The 20,770-nt window shown below is 43.0% G+C and overlaps 1 protein-coding gene across 4 annotated transcripts; it reads left to right on the forward strand.

The window, feature by feature from the left end:
- The first annotated feature begins 301 nt into the window (after positions 1-301).
- Positions 302-20,019, forward strand: CANX (calnexin). Of its 4 annotated transcripts, none has more exons than XM_075441638.1 (15): positions 302-368; positions 8,253-8,441; positions 8,905-8,978; positions 9,466-9,524; positions 9,867-10,008; positions 11,294-11,375; positions 12,791-12,983; positions 13,696-13,885; positions 14,627-14,740; positions 15,238-15,394; positions 15,720-15,935; positions 16,473-16,592; positions 16,701-16,836; positions 16,984-17,078; positions 17,656-20,019. In XM_075441638.1, exons 2-15 carry the CDS (start codon positions 8,256-8,258, stop codon positions 17,707-17,709), a joined length of 1,818 nt encoding a protein of 605 aa, XP_075297753.1. In that variant the 5' UTR covers positions 302-368; positions 8,253-8,255; the 3' UTR covers positions 17,710-20,019. The 4 variants fall into 4 exon arrangements, with proteins under 4 accessions (XP_075297753.1, XP_075297754.1, XP_075297755.1 ...); XM_075441639.1 differs by lacking the exon at positions 302-368 and adding an exon at positions 375-416; XM_075441640.1 differs by lacking the exon at positions 302-368 and adding an exon at positions 439-462.
- Positions 20,020-20,770: the final 751 nt, after the last annotated feature.

The following is a 20,770-nucleotide window of genomic DNA, read 5'->3' on the forward strand; positions in this document are numbered from 1 at the left end:
GGCCTGCGGCAGCGGCGGCCGGGCCCCCCTCAGCCACCGCAGCGCCCCAGGCCGGAGATCCGTTGGGTCTCCGCCCACATTTCAACGGCCTTCCCCTCAACCACCCAATCGCCCAACACTTCCTACAGCCCCATCAACCAATAACAGCGCTCCACGAAGGGCAGCGCCGTTGGGGCGGGTTTTGAGGCGGGCGGGACGTTGAGCGGCGGCGGCGCCAGCCAGTCGAGACGCCGGGCGGGCGGAGGGGCGGGCTGGCAGGTGCGCTCTCCGCCAATGGGAGAGGCGGAGCGAGTTGCGCCGGGGGAGGGGCTGGCGCGCTGTAGATAGGCGGGCGGCGGCGGCGCTGGGCGTGCGGACACGTGACGGAGGTGAGGGGAGGCTTGGGGGTGGTGGACGGGGCCGTGGGGCTGCGGAGGGTGAGTGCGGCCTCCCCCCGGCCGAGGCAGCTCGGCCGCCGTTGGGGTGAGGGAGCGGGGGATGGCGGGGTGAGGCGGCGGGGGGGAACCGGGGGCTGCCGCTGGGCCCTGGGTGCTGTGGGCGGCGGGGACCACTGGGGAGCCGGGCCCAGAGGGGCGGGCGCGGCTGGGGAGGCCCCCGCGGCTGGGGGCGGGCGCGGGGCTGCTGCGGGGCCCAGTAGGCCTCCGAGAGGCCTGGCGGGGAGTGGCGGGTCTTCTGGTAAGTTCTGGGGCCTGTGGGCTGGGGTGCGGCTGGCGGTGGGGCCGAGGGGGGGGCTTGGTTTCCTCCCCCACCCCTGGCGCGGTGGGACGGGGAGCGGCTTCGGAGGCGGAGGGATGCGGGCTGGCGTGCGGTTTGGGGCTGTGTTTGGCGGCTGCTTCTCCCGTCGGCCGGTAACGTGTGGGGATGGTCTGGAGAGCCCTAAAGCCGCGGTAGGAAGCGCCGGGCCGGGAGGGGAGGCGGGCACGGAGCGGGACCTGGGGCCGGGCTCGGGAGAAGCAGAAGCCTCTGGAAAGGGGGAGCTCGGGGCGCGGAGCTGGAGGCCCGGCGGGTGGGGAAGATGCGGTGATGGAGCAGCGAGGGAGGCCGGAGGTGGGGAGCGGAGGAGGAGACTGCAGCAGCAGGGCCGGAGAGTTTGGGGGAATTCAGACACGTGCTTTGGTTTTTACCGCCCGCATATCACTGAGATTGAGTGTTTTCAGAATGACATCTCGGTTGCCGTTTTTGGCTGAGGATGGTATTGCGTGCTTTTCAAACAGAAAACCCGATATCCTTGGATTAAAGCACGCATAGGCTTCTACTTTCTTGTCTGTACCAATTCTTAAGAGTGAATTTTCACATGCAGTTTTGTGGTTAAGAACTTTCTAGGCTGTAGAAAGAGAAATGCAGCAGGTGGTTTGGTTGTGAAGGGAAGCAAACATGTAGCGGTAATGGTAAAGGTCCGGACTTTATTATTAGTGTTAACTTAATTAACGCTGCAGGGTTTCTGCAGAGCAGTGTGGAAGACTCTTTCTGGAACTTATTTAGATATGTTAGATATCTGAAAACTCATCTCTGGGAATGTAGTGTTTTCCTTAATGCAGTATGTTTACCTAACACTGTCAAACAAGTGTGGCCAACATACAGGTTTTATGGGACACTTCACCCACTGTGGTTTGGGTTGTTGCTAAAATGTTGCAAGGAGACAGTGGGACTATAATAATGTATGAGATAATACGGATAAAATACTCGTTAAATACAGTTAAAATATGTTACTCTAGGTTCACTCTGATGTACTTGAAATGACTTTAAAAAGTCCCAAACCATCATTGTTGGTTTGGACATGTTACGTACGCTTATCCAAAACACTTAACAAAACTAGGAGAAGCTTTGAGTTAAACTTTGTCTTAAGTCTCAGTATTTCTAGTTTAAAAAAAAAAAATACTGTGAAGGGAATACTGGTACAGTTCACAGACAACGTCACAGGCTGAGTGTAAGATGTAAACTGCTTCTGGCTATCAGCTGCCCTCCTAGGAAGGGAGGCCCAATGCCAAACAGTAAGAAAGCTTGCAGCTTCCGTTAGATCACCCTCATTTGATGTGCTGCAGCACTTCCCCCTGAGTAAATGAGTAAATCCTTTACTGAGAATACACTGTGACTTGTACTTAGCCCTGCCTTTTACTTCCTTTTCTGGCCTTTCATTTTTCTGCCTCTAGCTGTGATCACGATGGCAGCCTGTTCTTGCTGGAATCCATTCTGTAGCAGGGCAAACTTGAATTGATTTCTAGACACGGTGGTCTGAAAGATCTTGGGGCACCTCCAGACCTCCCCCCACCTAATGTAATTTCCCTAACAGCCCATCTGCTTTATAGTCAAAAAGCCTTGCAGTTCTGTCTGTGCCCTCCAAGGACTTCCAGTTCTGCGGGAATGATCTTTTTGCTGACAAGTGGTACATGGTGTTTTCTCCCTTACTGTATCTGCACTGTTGTCCATTATTTTTAGAAACTGGTGTATTTGAAATGCTTATTAAAAGCAAGCTTTGTTGCTGTCACCTTTCACACGTAATCTCTTGCCTGGTTTGTGCTCCTTACAACCCAGAGGGCAGCTTTTTCTGTGGGGCTGTCGAGCTCTCCAGGAGAGGTTTGGCTAATCCTTTCCAGGAGACCACCTTCTAACCTTATGTAGCAGTGTATCCTAGCCACCCCCTCCTTTAAAACAAAGGTGAGGGGGAGCCACCCCCACACCGAGCTCCTGCCTCTGGCCTGTTGTAAGCAAGGCTGTTCTAGTTCAGCCTTGTCTGCTTGTCATCAAGTTGTGATGTTAAAGGCAGAATTGTCACAATGCTGGAAGTTGTCTAGCTGCAAAACTAAGTTTTTAACGGGGGAAAAAACAGTTGTTTGCATCATACGAATTGCTGCGTACATATGAGCGTAATATTATTGTATCCCGTTCAGAGGAGTAGTGAGGTAATGTACTGGTTGCTGAAATTGTAGTGTTTGGCCACACAATTAGTTGTTCAGCTTTGCCATAGAGTGTATGTCTCCCAAATCTGCCTAAGGACAGGTCTGCCTTGGAGAAGTGCGAGGGATGGAACTGGATGTAAAACTGTGGCATGAAGCTGACTCTGCTGCCAGCAGCTTAATTGCCTTTATCCTTGGCTGCTTACTTCATCTCACAGTACTTTCCCTTGTCCTCCTACAGCTCTTTCTGTCGTCGTGTGCTGGATTGGACAGGGTATTGATTCAGGGTTAAAATAATATGGCAGAACGGCTTCAAGCAGTCTTAAACCAGCTGGTAGTTCATCGTGAGGCTGTGTAAACAGTTACCTTGGCACCACAGATGAGCCGGGGTGTGGAAGGTGGAGGACTGTGAGGTGGAGAAAAGATTTCCTCTGCTATGTGGTAGTTCCGACTTTAAGAAATTAGTGGACTGTGAGGTAGGGTAGCCAAGCCTTTGCTCAGAAACAATAAAAATCTCATTTGAGAGGGGAAAATGAGTATCTGTGTCTCAGCCTTTCTGTTCTTTGGTCCTTGCGTTTTTTTGTGTTGCGATGAATTTCTTTACTTTTGTACCTTTAATTTTTAGTTCCATAGCTCTTGCCTTGCATGAGGACACATTGTGCTTGTTTTTACTGGTGTGCTTCCATTGTAAATACCATACTGAAATCCGGTGTTTGGAACACAGGGCCTTGGTAGCAAGTTTTGCTCTTCCTTTATGTAAGTCATTCAGCTGTCACTTCAGATGCTGCTGAAATAGAAACCACTGATGCTCGTCCAGTTAAATTGCTGAGGTGTAGTTCATAGTAAGTGACTTATTTTTAAGACCATTTCATCTGACTTAATTATTCTAAAAAAAGTAAGTAGTAAACTAGGTAGCCAGTAGCAATTCAAATATAGTTACACATTCTGAAATATGCAGTGTTAAGAGCTGGCTTGATGAACCACTGAACTAGATTAATAACCAGGGAGGTGATTAAACTGGTTTTGCAGGCTCTGTTTGACCTGACAGGGAAGTTACTTTCTAAATAATATGTTCTGAAAGTATGATAGCAAAGGACTTAAAACATCCTTTGTGTGGGCCCTTTCACTGTCCATCCTTCCCTGGGACATGTGCATTAGAGAGAGTGGTGACAATGGTCTGCTGTGTGGGTCAAGTGTTTCCAGTGTCGTGTCAGTAATTAAAAACTTTCCCCTTTATGTCCAGTGAGAGGGGAATTCTAAATAAAAATAAATCTCCGAAGCTGGATGACTTCCTTGAAAGCCTTGAAATCCAAAGGTAGCAATCACTTAGCCCTGCATTTTAACAGTGCCACTTCAATGGCAAGAAGCTGATCCTGTCTCTGCGTCTCACTCCAATTTAGTTTAGTTCTTGCTTTGTAAAAAATGACGTCTGCGTAGTGCAACTGTTCCAGGTGTCCATTTTCAGTGCTCTGCTATACCTCCCATGAATTCCAGGGGAAAATCCTTCAGCCTTTTGACAGTCAGGGGCTGTGAACAGTGCTTAAATGTCACATACAATTTTCCTAGTGTGGAAGCTGGCAGTGGATGAACACGCAGGCATAGAACAAGTGATTTGTTAGCCTTGCAGTCTCCAACTCTCTTCCTAGTTAGTACATTGGTATTGTACTGCAGTAGTTTTCCCTTCTATCCAGGTGGTGTGCTGATGTCTGTAAGTGTCTCAAGACCTTACTAAAAAAAAAAAAATAGATGAAGTTTTAGTCATCTCTGATTTGCAGCAGTGTTGTGGTGAAAATGGGGGTTGCACTGAAGTAGAATGGAGACATCAGAAGCTCTTGCTGGTTATGAAAGGGTTCCTTTGTTAAAGACTTTTGGCAGTTACATGATCCGAAATATGCTAACATTCAGAAATATTACACAGCTAAACCTAAAGAAGGGAAGTGCAGGCAGAGTAAAAAAAAATGGCTAATGGTGATGATTGCTTGGAAATTGGGCACTTCCTGAAGGGAGATTTCTGATCAGAGCAGAGTAGGTGGCTGTGCATCTGGAGGTTAGCCTGTGTTTTAGGTGACTAATTGAACACCTGTAGCTGCTATCAACTTAAAGCTCCACAGAAAAATTGGTTTATGCCTGTTTTGTATAAAACCTGAGTTTCTTCTCTTCCCCTTCTGCCCTCCCTTTCTATCTTCTGTTCAGGAATAACCTAATTTACTAGAGCATAATCATGTTTGTTTTGTCCCTAAGGATTGTGTGAAGTTGAAATTTTCTCCTGTAGCCATACATCCATGATGGGTATAAGTAACTTTTTAAATATTGAAAGTGTTTGCTTCACTTAAATTACTCTTCTGAGAACATAGTGTCTTTTATTTCTTATAATGTAGTTAGTTTGTATATTGTTACAGATTAGCAGAGTGAGGAATTTGGCATGACAACTGGCAGTTGCAGGAGATGCTACCAGTCTGTACTCAAGGTGTATGAACAGTAGCTTGTGTTGAATTTGAATTTGGGACTGATTTAATATGTAGGAGGTGTCCTAAACAGCTTTCTGTAGGGGTATAAACTTGTGAATACTGCTTGGCAATGATTATAAAGAGGCAAGGACATGAAACTGGATTGGCTTCTCTTCATGCATGTACCTTTATTTTTTGCGGGAGGAAAAAAGCTTGCTTGGGAACTGGAACTGATAATACTTCTACTCTGAGACAAGGTCAGTGAGGCCTTATATTCAGACAGAGCATAACTGATAAATGCACACCTGCAGGGTAGATGCTTATGGTTGTATCGGGAGCACAGATGTGCACAGTGGCATAGCTTTTGCCCCTGCTGTATGGGTCACTGGTAGAGTTGTCCGATTTCACTAGGATGCTTTGACACCGGAATTTCTGGAGCAACCTTACCTGCAGTATGAGGCTGTGCAGCTTTGCCACTTAGCCAGGCAAGAAGTGCTGGCATTTCCCTAAGTCTGTTTGCTGCTGGCAGGCATTTCCCAAGGGTTGTAGTTGGGGTGGGATTGTGAAGTAGGTAATTATTATGTGTGGACGCGGTACTGGCACAAACGTTAGGGGGAATGATTTTGTTCTTTCACCAAAACTTTGTTGCTGGTTGGCTGGTGGTGAGATTACTTAAGGGATTACTTGCATGCGAAATTGTTAATACCCTTTGCACAAGCTTGGGAGGAGGTCTGGAGAAACTCCTTCCTCTTAGAAGCAGAGGAGAGAGTATTGGCTTATCTTTAACCTTGCTATATTTTTAAGATCAATTTCCTTGTATCACTTTCCAAATCATGAACTGATTGTTCTATCTGCGTGATGTAATTTGAAAGCAGTTATAAAACTTGAGGTAAAATCTTCCTGAATTTAGCTTTGGTGGGGCCCTGCTGGGAAGGTAAGACAAAATTCAGCCCTGCCCTTGGACAGGTGTCCTTGTGCCATCTCATCTGTAGTTGCTTCAGTTGCACAGGACACATCCAGAGTTCTAAAGATTGCTTTTTCAAATGAAGTTTCAGGCTCTTGTTTTCCGTACTTTTCTTACACTGGTGGGCATGAGTTTAGAGAACATGGTCTCTATGCAAGAGGAACTTGAACTTTCAAGGGTACCGATGGTTGCTTGACAGTTTGCATTCCATGGGTTTGTATTGTAGTTCCCACATGAGCAGTAAGATCAAGGAGCTGTGAGGTCTGTAACTGTCTTCAATTCTGGCTATACACTGTGCATGAAGCAAGCATGCTTTGCTCGTATGTAGCAACACTTGAAAGTTTTTTTTTGTCAGGTGTTGGTGCTGCGAATGGTGCCCTTTGGCTCGGAGGTGTTTCAGTGCAGTTGCCTGTACGGCGAGGGGGAGGGTTGTGCGTTTAGACCATAATCCGTGAGGCCATCGCTATTGTTAGAAAACTGGCTGCAATTGCATGTTGCTGTAGTGACAAGCTGGACATGGCTTCAGCACAAGTCTTTAAAACACAACGTCCCATCTGTCATTAGAAGTAAGTTAAAGAATAATCTGAGAATGGTAGATCTGGTATGCAACATAGTTCTGGAGTATTGGATAGTGTTGATAAGCCTTTAAGACTGTAAACTCTTTTAGTTGCCTAAACATGCTTTGGAAAGTTGAAAGCTTGTTTTCCAGGCTGAACTTATGTCCCTACAGGCACGAATGACTCTGCTTGAGTCATGTTTGTAAGTCTACTGTGCTACAGTCCGAGGCAGGAGTTTAAGGGAAGGAGAGGATGTTGGGGTTTTATACTTGCTTTTGAAGAAGTATTAGTCTGTTACAGCTCTGGGTTTTTGAAGAAAAATTTGGAATGTGATTCAAAGGAGAAAAGGTGAGCAAGGCACCAGTTGTTCTACTGGGGTTTATTTTTTTAGCGGATAAAACTGAGCAGTGTGCTAGAAGTGTTGCCTTCTGCATGAACATAAAGGTGGAGTGATCTTGGTAGTTTTTCCAGCAAGAAAGTAAAATTCAAACTCTTTTTACTTAGAAGATCTTTTGAGCTACAGCTTGCCAAGGTCTAACATATTTTAGGTGTGGCAGCATGCTGGGCACCTTATAAATTAGTTGAAGTGTGATATTTTAATTCTGTGAAGCCTCTGTTAACAGATACTCTTCTTTGGTCATCCTGTTAAATTAGTGATTGAAAGAGGGGAATCTTATTGACTGTCTGTTAACATAGTAAGAAATTTTCTTCTGGGTCTGCCTTAGTAGCCTCAGCTGCTTATAAACATCTGCCAGCAGTTTCAATGGCTATTGGCAGTAATTTCAGAGTAAAACCTGGAAAATGGGGCTGATGAATGAAAATGGCAGCGTCCCACAGCTGAAGGGACAAAAAATATTGAATAGGAGATGGAGGATTTATTACTCCATAGATTGCTCTCTGCTTGAAAGAGCTAGCTAGTTGTATTTCAATTCCCGAACTGAATGGAAATTTGAGTTTCGGCATGATGCATGTGAAGTCCTTCATAAGCAAAAAATAGGTTTTCTGTTTAGGCTTTTGCAGTTACAGAGGTTGGGGTGGTGTATACATGTCTGCTGTTCTGCTCGTGAGCTGTGGCAGTGCAAGAGCAAAGTTAGGACACTTCTTCAGCGTGACCTGCAGAACTTGCACATGTGGTCCTTCACTCAGTTAATGTCTGTTTTGTGTTAAGCATTTTAGGTTTATGTTGTATTCCTCTCCAGCTTGTAGAGCTGCCTCAACATTCCAGATACAGTAAATAACAGAGGTGAAAAGAGAAGTGTGCGCTTCTTTCAGTGGTATGGGTAGGCACTTCACCTGTTGTCTCGGATGCTTGGTTTTGTACTGAGAAGCGATGCTTGGTGCTCTGCATGCAGTGCTGGCTTGACCTCTTTGTCTTGTCTCATTTATTCAGATCATGGAGCTGAAATGGCTACTGTGTGTGACCCTGCTAGCTCTTGGGACTCTTGCTGTCCAGGCACATGATATGGGTGATGACAATGATGGTGATGATGTTGTTGATATCGAGGATGACTTGGATGATGGCATTGAGGATGTAGAAGAGTCGAAGCCTGACACAAGCACTCCTCCTCCAACTCCAAAGGTTTGGCATGGAACAACTTCTAAAAATTGAATTACTGTTTGTGTTGTGGTTAATGTGAGTCTGATCAGAGTTGTCTTTACTTTGCTAACATTTAATATGTTGTGATGTTATTAAAGATGTTATCTGGGAATAGGGCTTGGAATTAGCTTAGCTGCTTTGTTCCTATTCTCATGTCCCCCACGTTCTTCCTGAAGACTTCGTTCCACCCTTGAAATCTGTGATGTGATTATCAGGAGTTAATGTTTCTAGTTAGATACATACTTTACTTTTAGTTGCAGACAAGAGCACAATGGCTTGGCAACAAGCTGCACTATTTATGTAACTTCTATATTTATGCTGCAAGGGCGTTCCAGGTAAGCTATACTTGAGTGTTAGAGGGGGAATGTGAGCTGTGTATGCCAGTATTTCTTTAGAGTGGAGAATGTGCCTGGAAAGGTGCATAAATACTTCCTTTCTCCAATAGGTCACCTACAGACCCCCAGTCCCAACCGGTGAGGTGTATTTTGCGGAGTCCTTTGATAAAGGAACTCTGGATGGGTGAGTATAATCTGAAGGATGCTTTGGTATAGCAAATAACTAAAACTTTGGTGAAGGCAATGAAACAGTCTCTAGAGCCTGTGTTATTCAAAGTTGAATCAAGAGGCAGTGGCTGGTGAGGATTACAGCAGTGACTGTCTGAGGCTGGCTATTAAGTGCTGAGCTAAACTAGTATTTCCTCAAGTTCTAGTAGCAAGAGGGAGGTGTTTTAATCCTCATCTGACTTTTTAATTTCTTCAGGTAATGTGAGGATGGTGAGGTACTACTTCTATTTTTTTTACAAGAGCAAGACACTGAGGCCATGATCCTACTTTGGGGGTGGGATGGGAAGTGGCAAACGCAGAATACTTTGCAGGCTTGGGGACAGAACTCTTCTGGGGATCAAGACATGGGTTTAGTCATAGGACAGCAAGGGATGTCTTAAGGACAGGATTTTTAATGCGGAAAAAAGTGTGATTTTCCAACCATTGGATGTCTTGTCTTCTAGATGGATCCTTTCCAGAGCTAAAAAAGATGATACAGATGATGAGATTGCTAAATATGATGGTGAGTCCAACACATGTTTTGGATGATGGATGTTACTGATGTCTTTTGTCATAGTTGAAGAGGTGCAAGTCTTTGTTTGCGGTTTCCCAGTTAAAATTATATTCACTGAAGAAAGTGGGAGGGGTGTTTTTATGACTAGCTGACAATATAAAGTGTAGTTCTAATTTAAACCAAATATCCACTTGGAGATTTAAAAACAATTTTTAGTGAAGATGTTATGTTAATAATGTGATAAAGTACCCTATAGGGTGTTATTGCAGAATGCTGACTGTCTTGTTCAAAACTGGGCTAAGCAAAGACTGTCTTGGAAAAGTTTCTATAATGTGGTTAATTTCTCTCCAGGGAGATGGGAAGTCCAAGACATGAAGGACACTAAGCTTCCAGGAGACAAAGGGCTTGTGTTGGTAACCCGAGCCAAGCATCATGCAATTTCATCCAAACTTTCAAAGCCTTTTGTATTTGATACCAAACCTCTTATCGTACAGTAAGTAAAGGATAACTTAGTGTTCTGTTATGTCAAGGGTGACATGATAGCAGGCTGGGCTTAATTCTGTAACTGAGCTTTTGTTGAGTGGGGGTCTAGATGACACAAGATGCTGTAATCCATTATTACACCGTTAAAGTAAAATAGCAACCCAGATTCCCAAAGTGGGAAGTTAGGAACTGCATGGGTCCCTCTGAAGTCTGAAAAGGAAAGAAGTCTGTGAAAACTAGACTTGTTAACCTGTCTTGGGACTTCAATTTACTTGATTTAATGGTACTAACAAGATCAAGCAACTGTTGTACTGCTAATTGTGAAAGTCCTTGTCCTTTTGGACAAAAGCTGGTCTTGTGTGTAGGTCTGTGCTGACCTATGCAGTAAACTGCCCCCCCTTTCCAAGGTGGAGTGGACAGAGGGGTAAAGACACAATCGTTTCCTCCTTCTGTTGTCTTTATCTGTCGTGGAAGATTAACAGTTTGCCGGCACTGCTGGGCCATGACTGATGTAGAAGAATCTACTTGCATGTATGTTAGACTAGCAAGTTGGGAGAAAAAAAAAATTGTTTAGTGAGAACAGTTGAATTGTGGATTATTACCTACTTTATCAGTTTTAAACAAAGAATAAGCTAATTCATATTGGCACAAGGTAATGAGTTGGTTGCTTTCCTTTGCATGACTGTTTAGTTTTGGCTCAGAATACAAGGCTAAAAATAAATCCCAGTGGTCATCCACTCCAGCTGCTGGCATTGAGGGGGGATTGAGCGTACTTAGCCTGTTCCTGACAGAGATGTTTGCCTTTTTCAGACTCCTTGGCATCCCTACATATACTGTTGTATGCTTATAACCCTAAAGGGGCTTCTCCTTGGATCCAGTTGTTGTCACTTTGATAGTCCTGTAAATTGAGTTGTCTGTCTGCCATAGCAGTTGTGGGGAAACAATTGGCTTGCCTTAATCTCTGTTGAGGTGTCTTGCATATTGGAAAGCTTTTTCTTCCTTTTCTCTACTTGTAGATCATAATCTTCTAGACCAGCACTCAGTTCCTGTAAGCTTTTCTGTCAAGTCTTCTAAATCCTCAATTTTTCTTGTTTCTCAGGCCCTTATGAATATTTGCTTAGTCCTTAGAGTGCAGCATGTATTTTTAATATTCGCTGGGCACATGATACAAAGCAAGCTACAACAAAACATTCTTGCTCTTAATTTTCACTTGAAAATTGTAACTGTGTATTACAGAAGTAATTTTTCCTTGTGTATAACACGTGCTTTCCTTCTCTGTCCAAAACTAAAATTAGGTATGAAGTAAACTTCCAAAATGGAATAGAATGTGGTGGGGCCTATGTGAAATTGCTTTCAAAAACGCCTGAATTGAACCTGGTGAGTAATGCTGCTGTTTTGAGTATTAGACATGAAAGAAAGCTTTTTCATTTTGTTTATTCCTCAAGAAACCTCTTCAGTAAAGGCAGTGGGGCATATTTAGGGCCTAATCAACAAAGTACTTTGCACTCAGCAGTTTCCCCACTATTGTCAGTTGGAAAGGATAAATACTGCAATTTTCTGGCCTATTGAGTGAAAGTTCTAGAGTTGAGCTGTTCTAGACCTTTGCTAAAGTCTACAACACTTCAGGTTTCCCTAGGATCTAGGACCAAAGAGCAGGTATCTTATCAGAGTAGCCAGTGTATGAGGAGAAACCTTCTCAGGAAGCTGTTGCGCAGAAGGAAGATTCCGTATTTCATCTTTGTAACCCGGCTGATGCACATAACTAGAAATACGCCTTGCATTTATTGCTTTGCCTTTGACATGTGAACCCACTTGTGAGTTACTGGGTATATTTAAAAAAGGTCTTGAGAAGTTGGACTGGATACAACCTTACATGGTTCAGCTGCATGTGCTAGCTATATAGAACGATTTGCTTCATAAATCACCCTTGAATGCATTGTCTTAAAAGTGTCGTCAATGGAAGAGACCGTGCTACAATTCTGAAGGATTAGGAGTCATTTTCTCTACTCCTAGGTAGAGTGGTTTAGCCTATTCAGACTAAGCTTAACTGCTGGGTCACCTTGCGTAGGCCTTTGTAGCCTATGGGTTTTCTTTAGCCATCTTCCTAGGCTTTATAGAAAGTACATTTTATGACTTGTTACCCATCTTTCTTCTTTCCTTCTGCAGTCTCATTGGAGTTGTATTATTAATACAGATTCCAAAGTATTAGAAAGAAAGGACACCCAGAGGACTACTTGGCTGTCTAAGCAGTTTCAGATGTGCATTGAATTTTAAGATAACATTAGCAAGAATAAGTAGATGTGCTTGCAGTGTTCAGTGGTGAGATTATTATATCCAGTTAGCTCTCAGATTGAGACAGTACACCAGTTTAGAAGTGTGTAAACTAAAGGCAGCTTGGCTTTGCTTTCTATGCTGCTTATCACTTTGTGTGAAAAAGGCTCACTGGAGTAGCTGATACTTCTATATTGATAGCTTTTAAAATCCTTTGTTGTGATGTAGAGATATACTTAAACATTGTTTTTGTCACTTATACTTACCTTTTTGATAACACTTGAAGAGCTGTTGTTTTCCATCTGGAAAGTAGAGACCAAAGGTGCAAATCAAGTAGCTGGGATAATTCTGGTGTGTTTTGTAGAGGTCTGTATTCCTCTTAAAAGCTTTAATGTGGGTACTTCATTGGCTTGATATCCAAGTTGCAGAATAATTTCCCATAAATTGGTAGTTCTTATGCCAGGCAGTGACTTAAGTTGCATTTCAAAATAATAGCATGAAACTTTGCATTGTTTTTAAAGGATCAGTTCCATGACAAAACTCCATATACAATCATGTTTGGGCCTGATAAATGTGGAGAGGACTATAAATTGCACTTCATCTTCCGGCACAAAAACCCAAAGACTGGCAAGTATGAGGAGAAGCACGCAAAGCGTCCAGATGCAGACCTGAAGACGTACTTTACTGATAAGAAGACCCATCTTTATACTCTAGGTACAATGACTGTTAATTATGTGTGTCAGTAGCTACTACTATGTTTCCTGAGTCAAAAGCTCAGAAAGGAGCCAGATGAACAACTGAATATCTGTGTCAACACATCATACAACTGAAAACCACTTGAAAGCTCTGAATGCAAAAACTTGTCTTGTTATGTAAAGGTCTTTTTTCTTGCTGCGTTTATAGTACCAGAAAAACTCCGTGGTACTTAATATACCAGACCAGACACTGTACTTTAGCTATGACTAAAATCTTTCAGGGAATACTCAGGACGATCTCTCTAGCTTTTCCTTCTACAGAGACAGCAGTGGGTAAAGGAGTGAGATTAAAATCCTGTGAGTCAGTATTAGGGAGTCTTAATCTTGAGTAGAAAGTGAATACATACATTTTTACTATAAAAGCAATATTATTGTGCCAAAGTCAGCTTGCTGTGATAACGGGTAAATCCCTCTACAAGCTTCTTTCTGCCTTTAGTGTATTTAAAGTAGGACTCCTGCAAGGAGTAGTCTTCTCTCACAAGGTGAGATGTGGTACATCATCACTAGTTAGGCTTTGCCATAAGGAGAGAGGTTCATAACAATTCTTTAAAACAGTTGCTGGGTAGGTGGTAGCTTGGATTGCTGAAGTCTTAACTGTACAGTGGGGGTGATGCTTTATAGTGCACACTTTGTGTCATATGTAATGGCTACATCAACTTTTTTCCTTACAGTCTTGAATCCTGATAATAGTTTTGAAATACTGGTTGATCAAACAGTTGTCAACAGTGGGAATTTGCTAAATGATATGTCTCCTCCTGTGAATCCACCCCGAGAGATTGAGGACCCGAATGACCAGAAGCCTGAGGACTGGGATGAGAGACCAAAAATCCCAGACCCAGATGCTGTTAAACCAGATGACTGGTAAGCCCTCGGAGGGGTGGAACTGACGGAGGCCTTAGCCTGATAGTTCGGTCCTGATCAAAAAGTCTTTCTCGGATGACTTACAGAAGGTTTTGAGACTCAGCTTTGTAAACAAAACATGATCAGTTTAGGCATCTGGGCAGCAGTTGAGTAGACAAAAGCAGACAGGATCCATGTCCTCTGGAAATTACTGTTTAGTGCCCTTGGTACTGTGCTGGCCGCAGGTGAAGGTTTTACTCAAACAGCTATGCTAGCTGATGCTTTCATCCTTGATGAGATCAAAAGATGAGCTGCAGAAGGTAGAACTGCAGGATGTTTGTAGTTGCTTGTGTAATGCATAGTTACAAGTGACTGAAATATCTGACGACCTAAATCAGAAACTGATACTGGGTTTCTGTCTTTGAACTATGCTTTATGAACCATAGACTCAATTTCAAGCTCAAATGAGTGTTTGCAACAACTACTAAGTTACAGGATTTGCTGTAATGTGCCCTTTCTAGGTTGGTTTTAACAAGTAAGTGGTATTACTGGACAGCTGGAATCAGGATTGTACCATGAGGATTGTGCCTTGAGCATTGCAAGGCAATTCCATTCTGAAATCATGGTGTTACACTTACCCTGTTAGAAGTGAAGCTGGCTGGTTGTCTAGAGCAGTGGGCTTGTTCAGACGCTGTAGAATCATGCCTTGGGGTTAAGAACTTTGCTGTGGTGTCTGTTAATACATAATATTCTCTTCTCAAGGGATGAGGATGCTCCTGCAAAGATTGCAGATGAAAATGCTGTGAAACCAGAGGGCTGGCTGGATGATGAGCCAGAATATGTAGCGGACCCTGATGCTGAGAAGCCCGAAGATTGGTATGTTTGCTGCCTGTTGGCAAATGACAGCAAGTATTTCATGGCTTTGTTACTGGCTTTTACAAGTGTAAAGATAGCTAGTTCATAGCTGCTCGCTAACGAAGCTGTCAATTCAGGCTATCTTACTTCAAAAGTAGAAGGCAGAGTCGGTCGGAGGGCTCTTGTCTTGCATTCACCTGCGCACATTCCAGCTGTTCTGTGATTGTAAGCTGAACAGGGAAGGGATGGTAATCTTGCAGTTATACCATGCTTGGAAGGGGTAGCAGGGGAGGCTGTGCTCAGGGTCTGGCTTTCGTTGAGCTTCTGTGCGCCCAAGCTACTTCTTGAAATCCTCATTCCTTCTACGGTGTCTATATCTACAGATCTGTGCTATACAAAGTTTTGGCATCTCCATTTTATGGTAGGAATTTTTAATTTTCCCAGGAATCAGATATTGTCTAGGGCTTATTCTGTATAAAGGCAAGAGGCTGACTACAAAACTGAATTTCCCTTTACAGGGATGAGGATATGGATGGTGAATGGGAGGCACCTCAGATTGCAAATCCTAAATGCGAGACAGCCCCTGGCTGTGGTACCTGGCAGCGACCAATGATTGACAATCCAAACTACAAAGGCAAATGGAAGCCTCCTATGATTGATAATGTGAACTATCAGGTTGGTGTTTTTCATTGCTTGAACTACGGGCCAATGCAGAGTTTCTCTTACAAAAGGCTGAATGATTTAGATTCAGCAGGTGTAATTAAAAATACAAATACAGTCATGATAGTACTGTTTCAAGTGGACAGATGCAAAGTACTTTATTACTTGGCTTCACTACTCTGTAGCACAAATGAAAATCGATTCCCAAAGCCTGACAAATTGCACCCATAGACATTGTGATTAAGTGCAATAGATTTGTCTTTCTCTCCGTTCAGAATGGGCTGAAATCTAAAAACTGAATTTGTAGCAGGTGAGGGTGAATGTCTTTTGTCATTCCTAGGGTATATGGAAACCTAGGAAGATCCCAAACCCAGATTTCTTTGAAGATTTGGAACCTTTCAAGATGACTCCCTTCACTGCAGTGGGCCTTGAGTTATGGTCAATGACTTCCGACATCTTTTTTGACAACTTTATAATCTGTACTGAAAGAGCTGTGGCTGATGATTGGGCCAGTGATGGATGGGGATTGAAGAAGGCAGCTGATGGTGCTGCAGAGGTGAGAAATAAAGGTTGAATTATGTGCTTCTGACAAACAGTAGGAGCATTGCTGCTGTTCTCTCCCAGTCTTTATCAGTATATCTTTGAGCAGCCTGGTCTAGTGGAAGGTGTCCCTGCCCGTGGCCGGGGAGGTGGAACTAGATGTTGTTTAAGGTCCCTTCCAACCCAAACACATTCTATGATACCTGTATGTACCAAGGCTAGGGGTTTTGCTAAACTAGATTGGAATCTCAATTCCTAATTATAATATGGTAATGGTTGCTATAAGTAGCAATGAGTACTCATTTGTGAGAGTGTTTTTGTAATACCCTCTTCTGTGAGGTTTTTGCTCTGACAATTGGACTGTTAACTTTAGCCTAATTCTTATTTGTAAACTATGGAAAAAGTACTTGTGCCTGTTAGCTTTACATTTTTTTGAGGTGTGAAATACATTGTTCAAAGTTGCAAAAAGCCTATTTGAATATTCTGTAGCTTAAACTTCACTGCTACAACTTGCTGTGTGGGATGAAATTTGACAGTTCTTTTTATCTTACAGCCTGGTGTTGTGGGCCAGATGATGGCAGCTGCTGAAGAGCGTCCCTGGCTTTGGGTAGTCTACATCCTCACTGTGGCTTTGCCAGTGTTCCTTGTTGTCCTTTTCTGCTGTTCTGGGAAGGTATATGTTTCCTCTGATAATAAGTAGTACAATGTTTAAAAAGAGATTGAAAAAAAAAGTGCCTTAACATCACAAATAATTGCTTGGTTTTGACGTTTTTTTTTTTAGAAACAGCCAAGTGCTGCAGAATACAAGAAGACTGATACTCCTCAGCCTGATGTGATGGATGAGGAGAAAGAGGAAGAAAAAGATAAAGGGGACAAGGAAGAGGAGGAGGAGGAAGAAGCAAATGAGGAAAAGCCAGGTAAGTAAACTAGATAGTCTCAAAATAGTTTGTTTTCTCTTTGATAGAATAAAACAGTGGGATTGGCAGAGATAAGAGTAAAGCTAATGGTGAACTGAAGATAAGTCAGAAATGAGAATGAGATTTTTTTTTTTTTATTTCCCGTAGAAGAGAAGCAGAGAAGTGATGCTGATATAGGAAGTGCTAGTCAAGAGGAGGAGGAAGAGGAGGAGGAGGAAGAAGACAGGAAACCTGCATCAGAGGTAAGAGTGCTTAATGCTTGAGGGAAGTCTTGTGCATTTTTTTCATGAAGTAATGTGGAACAAGCCTTACTCAAGTGTTAAAAGTTAACCTGGCTCATGTGATACTCCCTCCTGGTGTCAGAACTTTGGCAAGCTTAATCACCCTGCAGAGCAGGAATTGCTGTGGGCAGCTGGAGCGGAGCTGGGCACCTTGCTTTTATGCATTGCCGTAGACCCTGTGTTGAGACAAGTGGGATTGTGTGGAATGCATCTTCTCGAGGCAAAAGGCTTACTCGGCTTTGTATGCAGTCAGGATGTGACCTCTGAAGTGCTCCACACTGACATAATGGCTGACTTAAAAATAGGTGGAGTTTGTCTTGAATTTAAAGGGATTCTCGCAGCAGCAGCAGCTGTTGAGTACTCTCAGCAAATAGTGTACATCCACAGTGAAATCAAGAGGATTTGTGTGCTTGCCGTGTATAGAAAGGAAGGAAAAATTAAATCCAAACGTAGAGCTTTGTAGGTTTGTTCAAAATGGTTTTTAAGGGTATTGTTAGATTTTATTTCCTTGATGTTCACACAAATTCCTTTTTTGCAGGAGGAGGAAACTGTGAATAGATCACCCAGAAACAGAAAGCCAAGGAAAGATTGAAGAAAGTCATAAGAACTTGATCTGTGACTTTTTTTTTTCCAAACATGGTTCTGGGAGAGGACCTTGGACACCTTACATTGAAACTTGGACAAACCTCAAGATTTCACCATCCACAGGTTCCAGTCACACTATCCAATGTAATGAAGTGTCTAGCAGTAAAATATTTGCAATCATGTGTTTCAAAGAACATCATTCCTGTAGAAAGAATGCATTTAATATAATGGGCTGTGGATTTTGGAATGTAACATAACTAACCTTTTCACTTTTGGTTTTAAATATTCTTTTCTGTTTTTAAGTAGACTGGTAGAACTTTCCTCGTCTAAAACCTTGGCTTAATTTAATATATTAATTAGTAAAGAATAACAATGAATCTTGAAAGTGTTAGGTGATAAAAATGCAGTTTTATAACTAGTTTTTTTTTACAAATATGTAAATTCCTAAATGCACCAATGTCTTTATATCCCTTGAAATTTGATAATTGTTTGAAGAAAAGTTGTCAATGTATTTGACAACCCCTCTGCCCTCAAAGGAAAAGCAAACTTGGGGCATGTATGGGGTAACCAGTAGTGAAACTCTCTAATAAATCCACTTGATTCTTTTGGGGGGAGGGGAAAGAGGAAGAAGGTGCGGGAGGGGAGTGGGTGGGTTAGTCTGTAGAATATGCATACTGTGCACGGCGAAAGCCATGTTAAGTGTTGACAAATGATTAGGAATTGGAGTGGGTCATCCTAATGTGGCATTGAATTCTGCGGACCTTGCAGATAATGGAGTTTGTTAGTTCTTCAGCTCTTTTTGTAAAGTTAATGGGTTGTTAGGGGATTTGGGGGTGGGTGGACTACTTCCCCCTTTCCCCTCTGTTCAGCCACTGATGCTTTCCTTTCTCTGTGACTATACAGCTTTTTCTGAGTGCAGCTTTGCCTCAGTTGCCGAAGCGCTTCACGTTCAGCTCATCGTCAAACTCTTACTTGTATAGCTAAGGCCTACTCCTCTCCAGGGTCCAAACACTGGATAGGACAGTGTCCCATATCCTCTCACCGTTGTCACTATATGTCCGCTCCTGTAGAAGCGGGGAGGTAGTCAGGTTGACAAGTGAACTGAGTATTTGTTAAGGAAAAAAGAAAAAAAACCAAACCACCAAGATGTCAGTATTGTAGGTGGGGAAGGAGCACGTGGAATATCTTAACTGGTATGTGAAACTGTTTAAGTCTTTCATCTGCTCTTCATGTAACAAATGCATCCTAAATTATATTGTGAATGTTAGGGAGTTCCGATTCCAGCTGAATAAATTTTTTTAAAGCATTGAGTCTACCATATTACACTGTTTCAAACACATTTTTTTTTGTGGAATGCAGGTGATCACCACGAGAGCATACCTCTGAGAGTGAAATCTATGTGACTTCATTACACTGTACTAAATATGTTGGCATTTGGATGTCTATATAGATAAACTTTTGCCTTTAGAGTGAGATTAAATGTCCTGAAATTACTCTTCTTGCACTGAATTTAAACACTCCAGTGTTGTTTGGTCATAGCATAGCTATAGTGTGGGGAATAATTCCCAGGGGTTGGGGAGGGAAGTGTTCCAATTACCGTGGAATCTAACCAGTTACTGGAAGACTCTTGTTTTGGGGGGGCTTTTGTAAAACACCTCTTGCTGCCTGTCCTCATGTTGTATCCCTTGGTTGTTGTGTTTGAAATATTAGTGATCACAAATGCATAGCAGGATTTCTTGATCTTTCTGCAGTGTGCAAATAAACTGTTGTAAGCAAGATACTGGAAGTAATTTCAGACTTCTGTTGGGAGCTATTGCATGTTTAGAATGGCTTTGCCTGTTGAACACCTGGTAAATACTGCTCCTTACTGCAAAAATAGCTTATACTCTGACATGGAAGATGTCATAGCTTAAGCATTGCTACTAGCTTGTTCTCAGGACTGTATTTTTATCAAGGAGCAGCTGCTATTTATGACTTTCAGTCCTTTGAGATGAAGTATATGTAAATGGGTTCAATTCAGCTAACATTTTGAGCACAACATAAAAATCTATTAACCTAATGTTTTTTTATCTTAATATGCAAATTGCCTTAAATTCCTGAACAATTCATGTGCATACATGTTCTTTCAAAGCATCAAAAGTGAACTTAAGATCTGCTATCAGCGTTTAAATAGTATTATATTAAAGCTAATTGTAAATCTACATTTGCTTCTGCTCAATCACCTGGAAAGGTCTCCTGTCTGCATGTTATGGCTTTTTTTGATACCATAGTGTATGCTTCTTAAATAATCACTACAATAAATGAAGACTTTCCAAAATGGATAGACAACTCCAAAGTTACTTTTTATCCTGCTTTCTGGCTTGGGTGGCTCAGTGTAACCTCACAATCCTTCTTTATTTTTAAAGGCGTGGAGGAAAAATTCACTATCTGAGGACGTCTGAAGCGTAGCTGTGTTTTTCAAGGTACTGAAGCTCTGCTCAGTTGTAACCTGTGAGCTAGGTCTGAAACTGTTACGAATACTTGGAGGTGTATTGGAACCTTCTCTGTCTGCGCAGCTGGGAAGGGCGCTCTGTGCTGTGAGCGAGCTGTGCCAGGAGCTGGGGGCGAGGCTGAGGTGGTCAGTCAAAAAACCACAGGGCAGTAGATACACACAGTGTCTGAAACAAGGCAGGAGAGATGCTTCAAACCTGTTTTGGTGTGGGTTTTGTTTTTCCTCCTGGAGTTGGTGCTCGGTAAAGGACGTGGGTAAAGATGCAGCTAACCAACTAACCTGTTCCAGAAGTGTCCCTAGGTGGGATCTAGCCTTTCAGGGGTCTGCGTCACAGTGAAATGTCGCAGCTTGCGGCTGTGACCTTTTAAAATGCGCCTGGGGAGTGACAGAAGACCGACCTCTTCGCTTACCCCTTCCTCGGAAGGGAAGACCTGGTGACCCCGCTCCGGCCCCGGCTGCTCCGCCGCTGGTGGTTTCAGAAAGGTTTTGGTGGGGTTTCTCGGTGGTGCTGAACGAGGGCCGTGGTTTCATTTGCACAGCAGACCTGTCCCTTTCCCAACTGAAGGAATAAAAGCCA

Source organism: Opisthocomus hoazin, chromosome 22 (assembly GCF_030867145.1).
Source record: "Opisthocomus hoazin isolate bOpiHoa1 chromosome 22, bOpiHoa1.hap1, whole genome shotgun sequence".
NCBI classification, from domain to species: domain Eukaryota; kingdom Metazoa; phylum Chordata; class Aves; order Opisthocomiformes; family Opisthocomidae; genus Opisthocomus; species Opisthocomus hoazin.

Bases quoted from the DNA above. Each gene is read 5' to 3' on its own strand.
- CANX (XM_075441638.1), top strand. From the start codon at position 8,256: ATGGAGCTGAAATGGCTACTGTGTGTGACCCTGCTAGCTCTTGGGACT. The intron at 15,395-15,719 runs GTTGGTGTTTTT...TGTCATTCCTAG, and splicing joins TTGATAATGTGAACTATCAG to GGTATATGGAAACCTAGGAA. The intron at 15,936-16,472 runs GTGAGAAATAAA...TTTATCTTACAG, and splicing joins CAGCTGATGGTGCTGCAGAG to CCTGGTGTTGTGGGCCAGAT.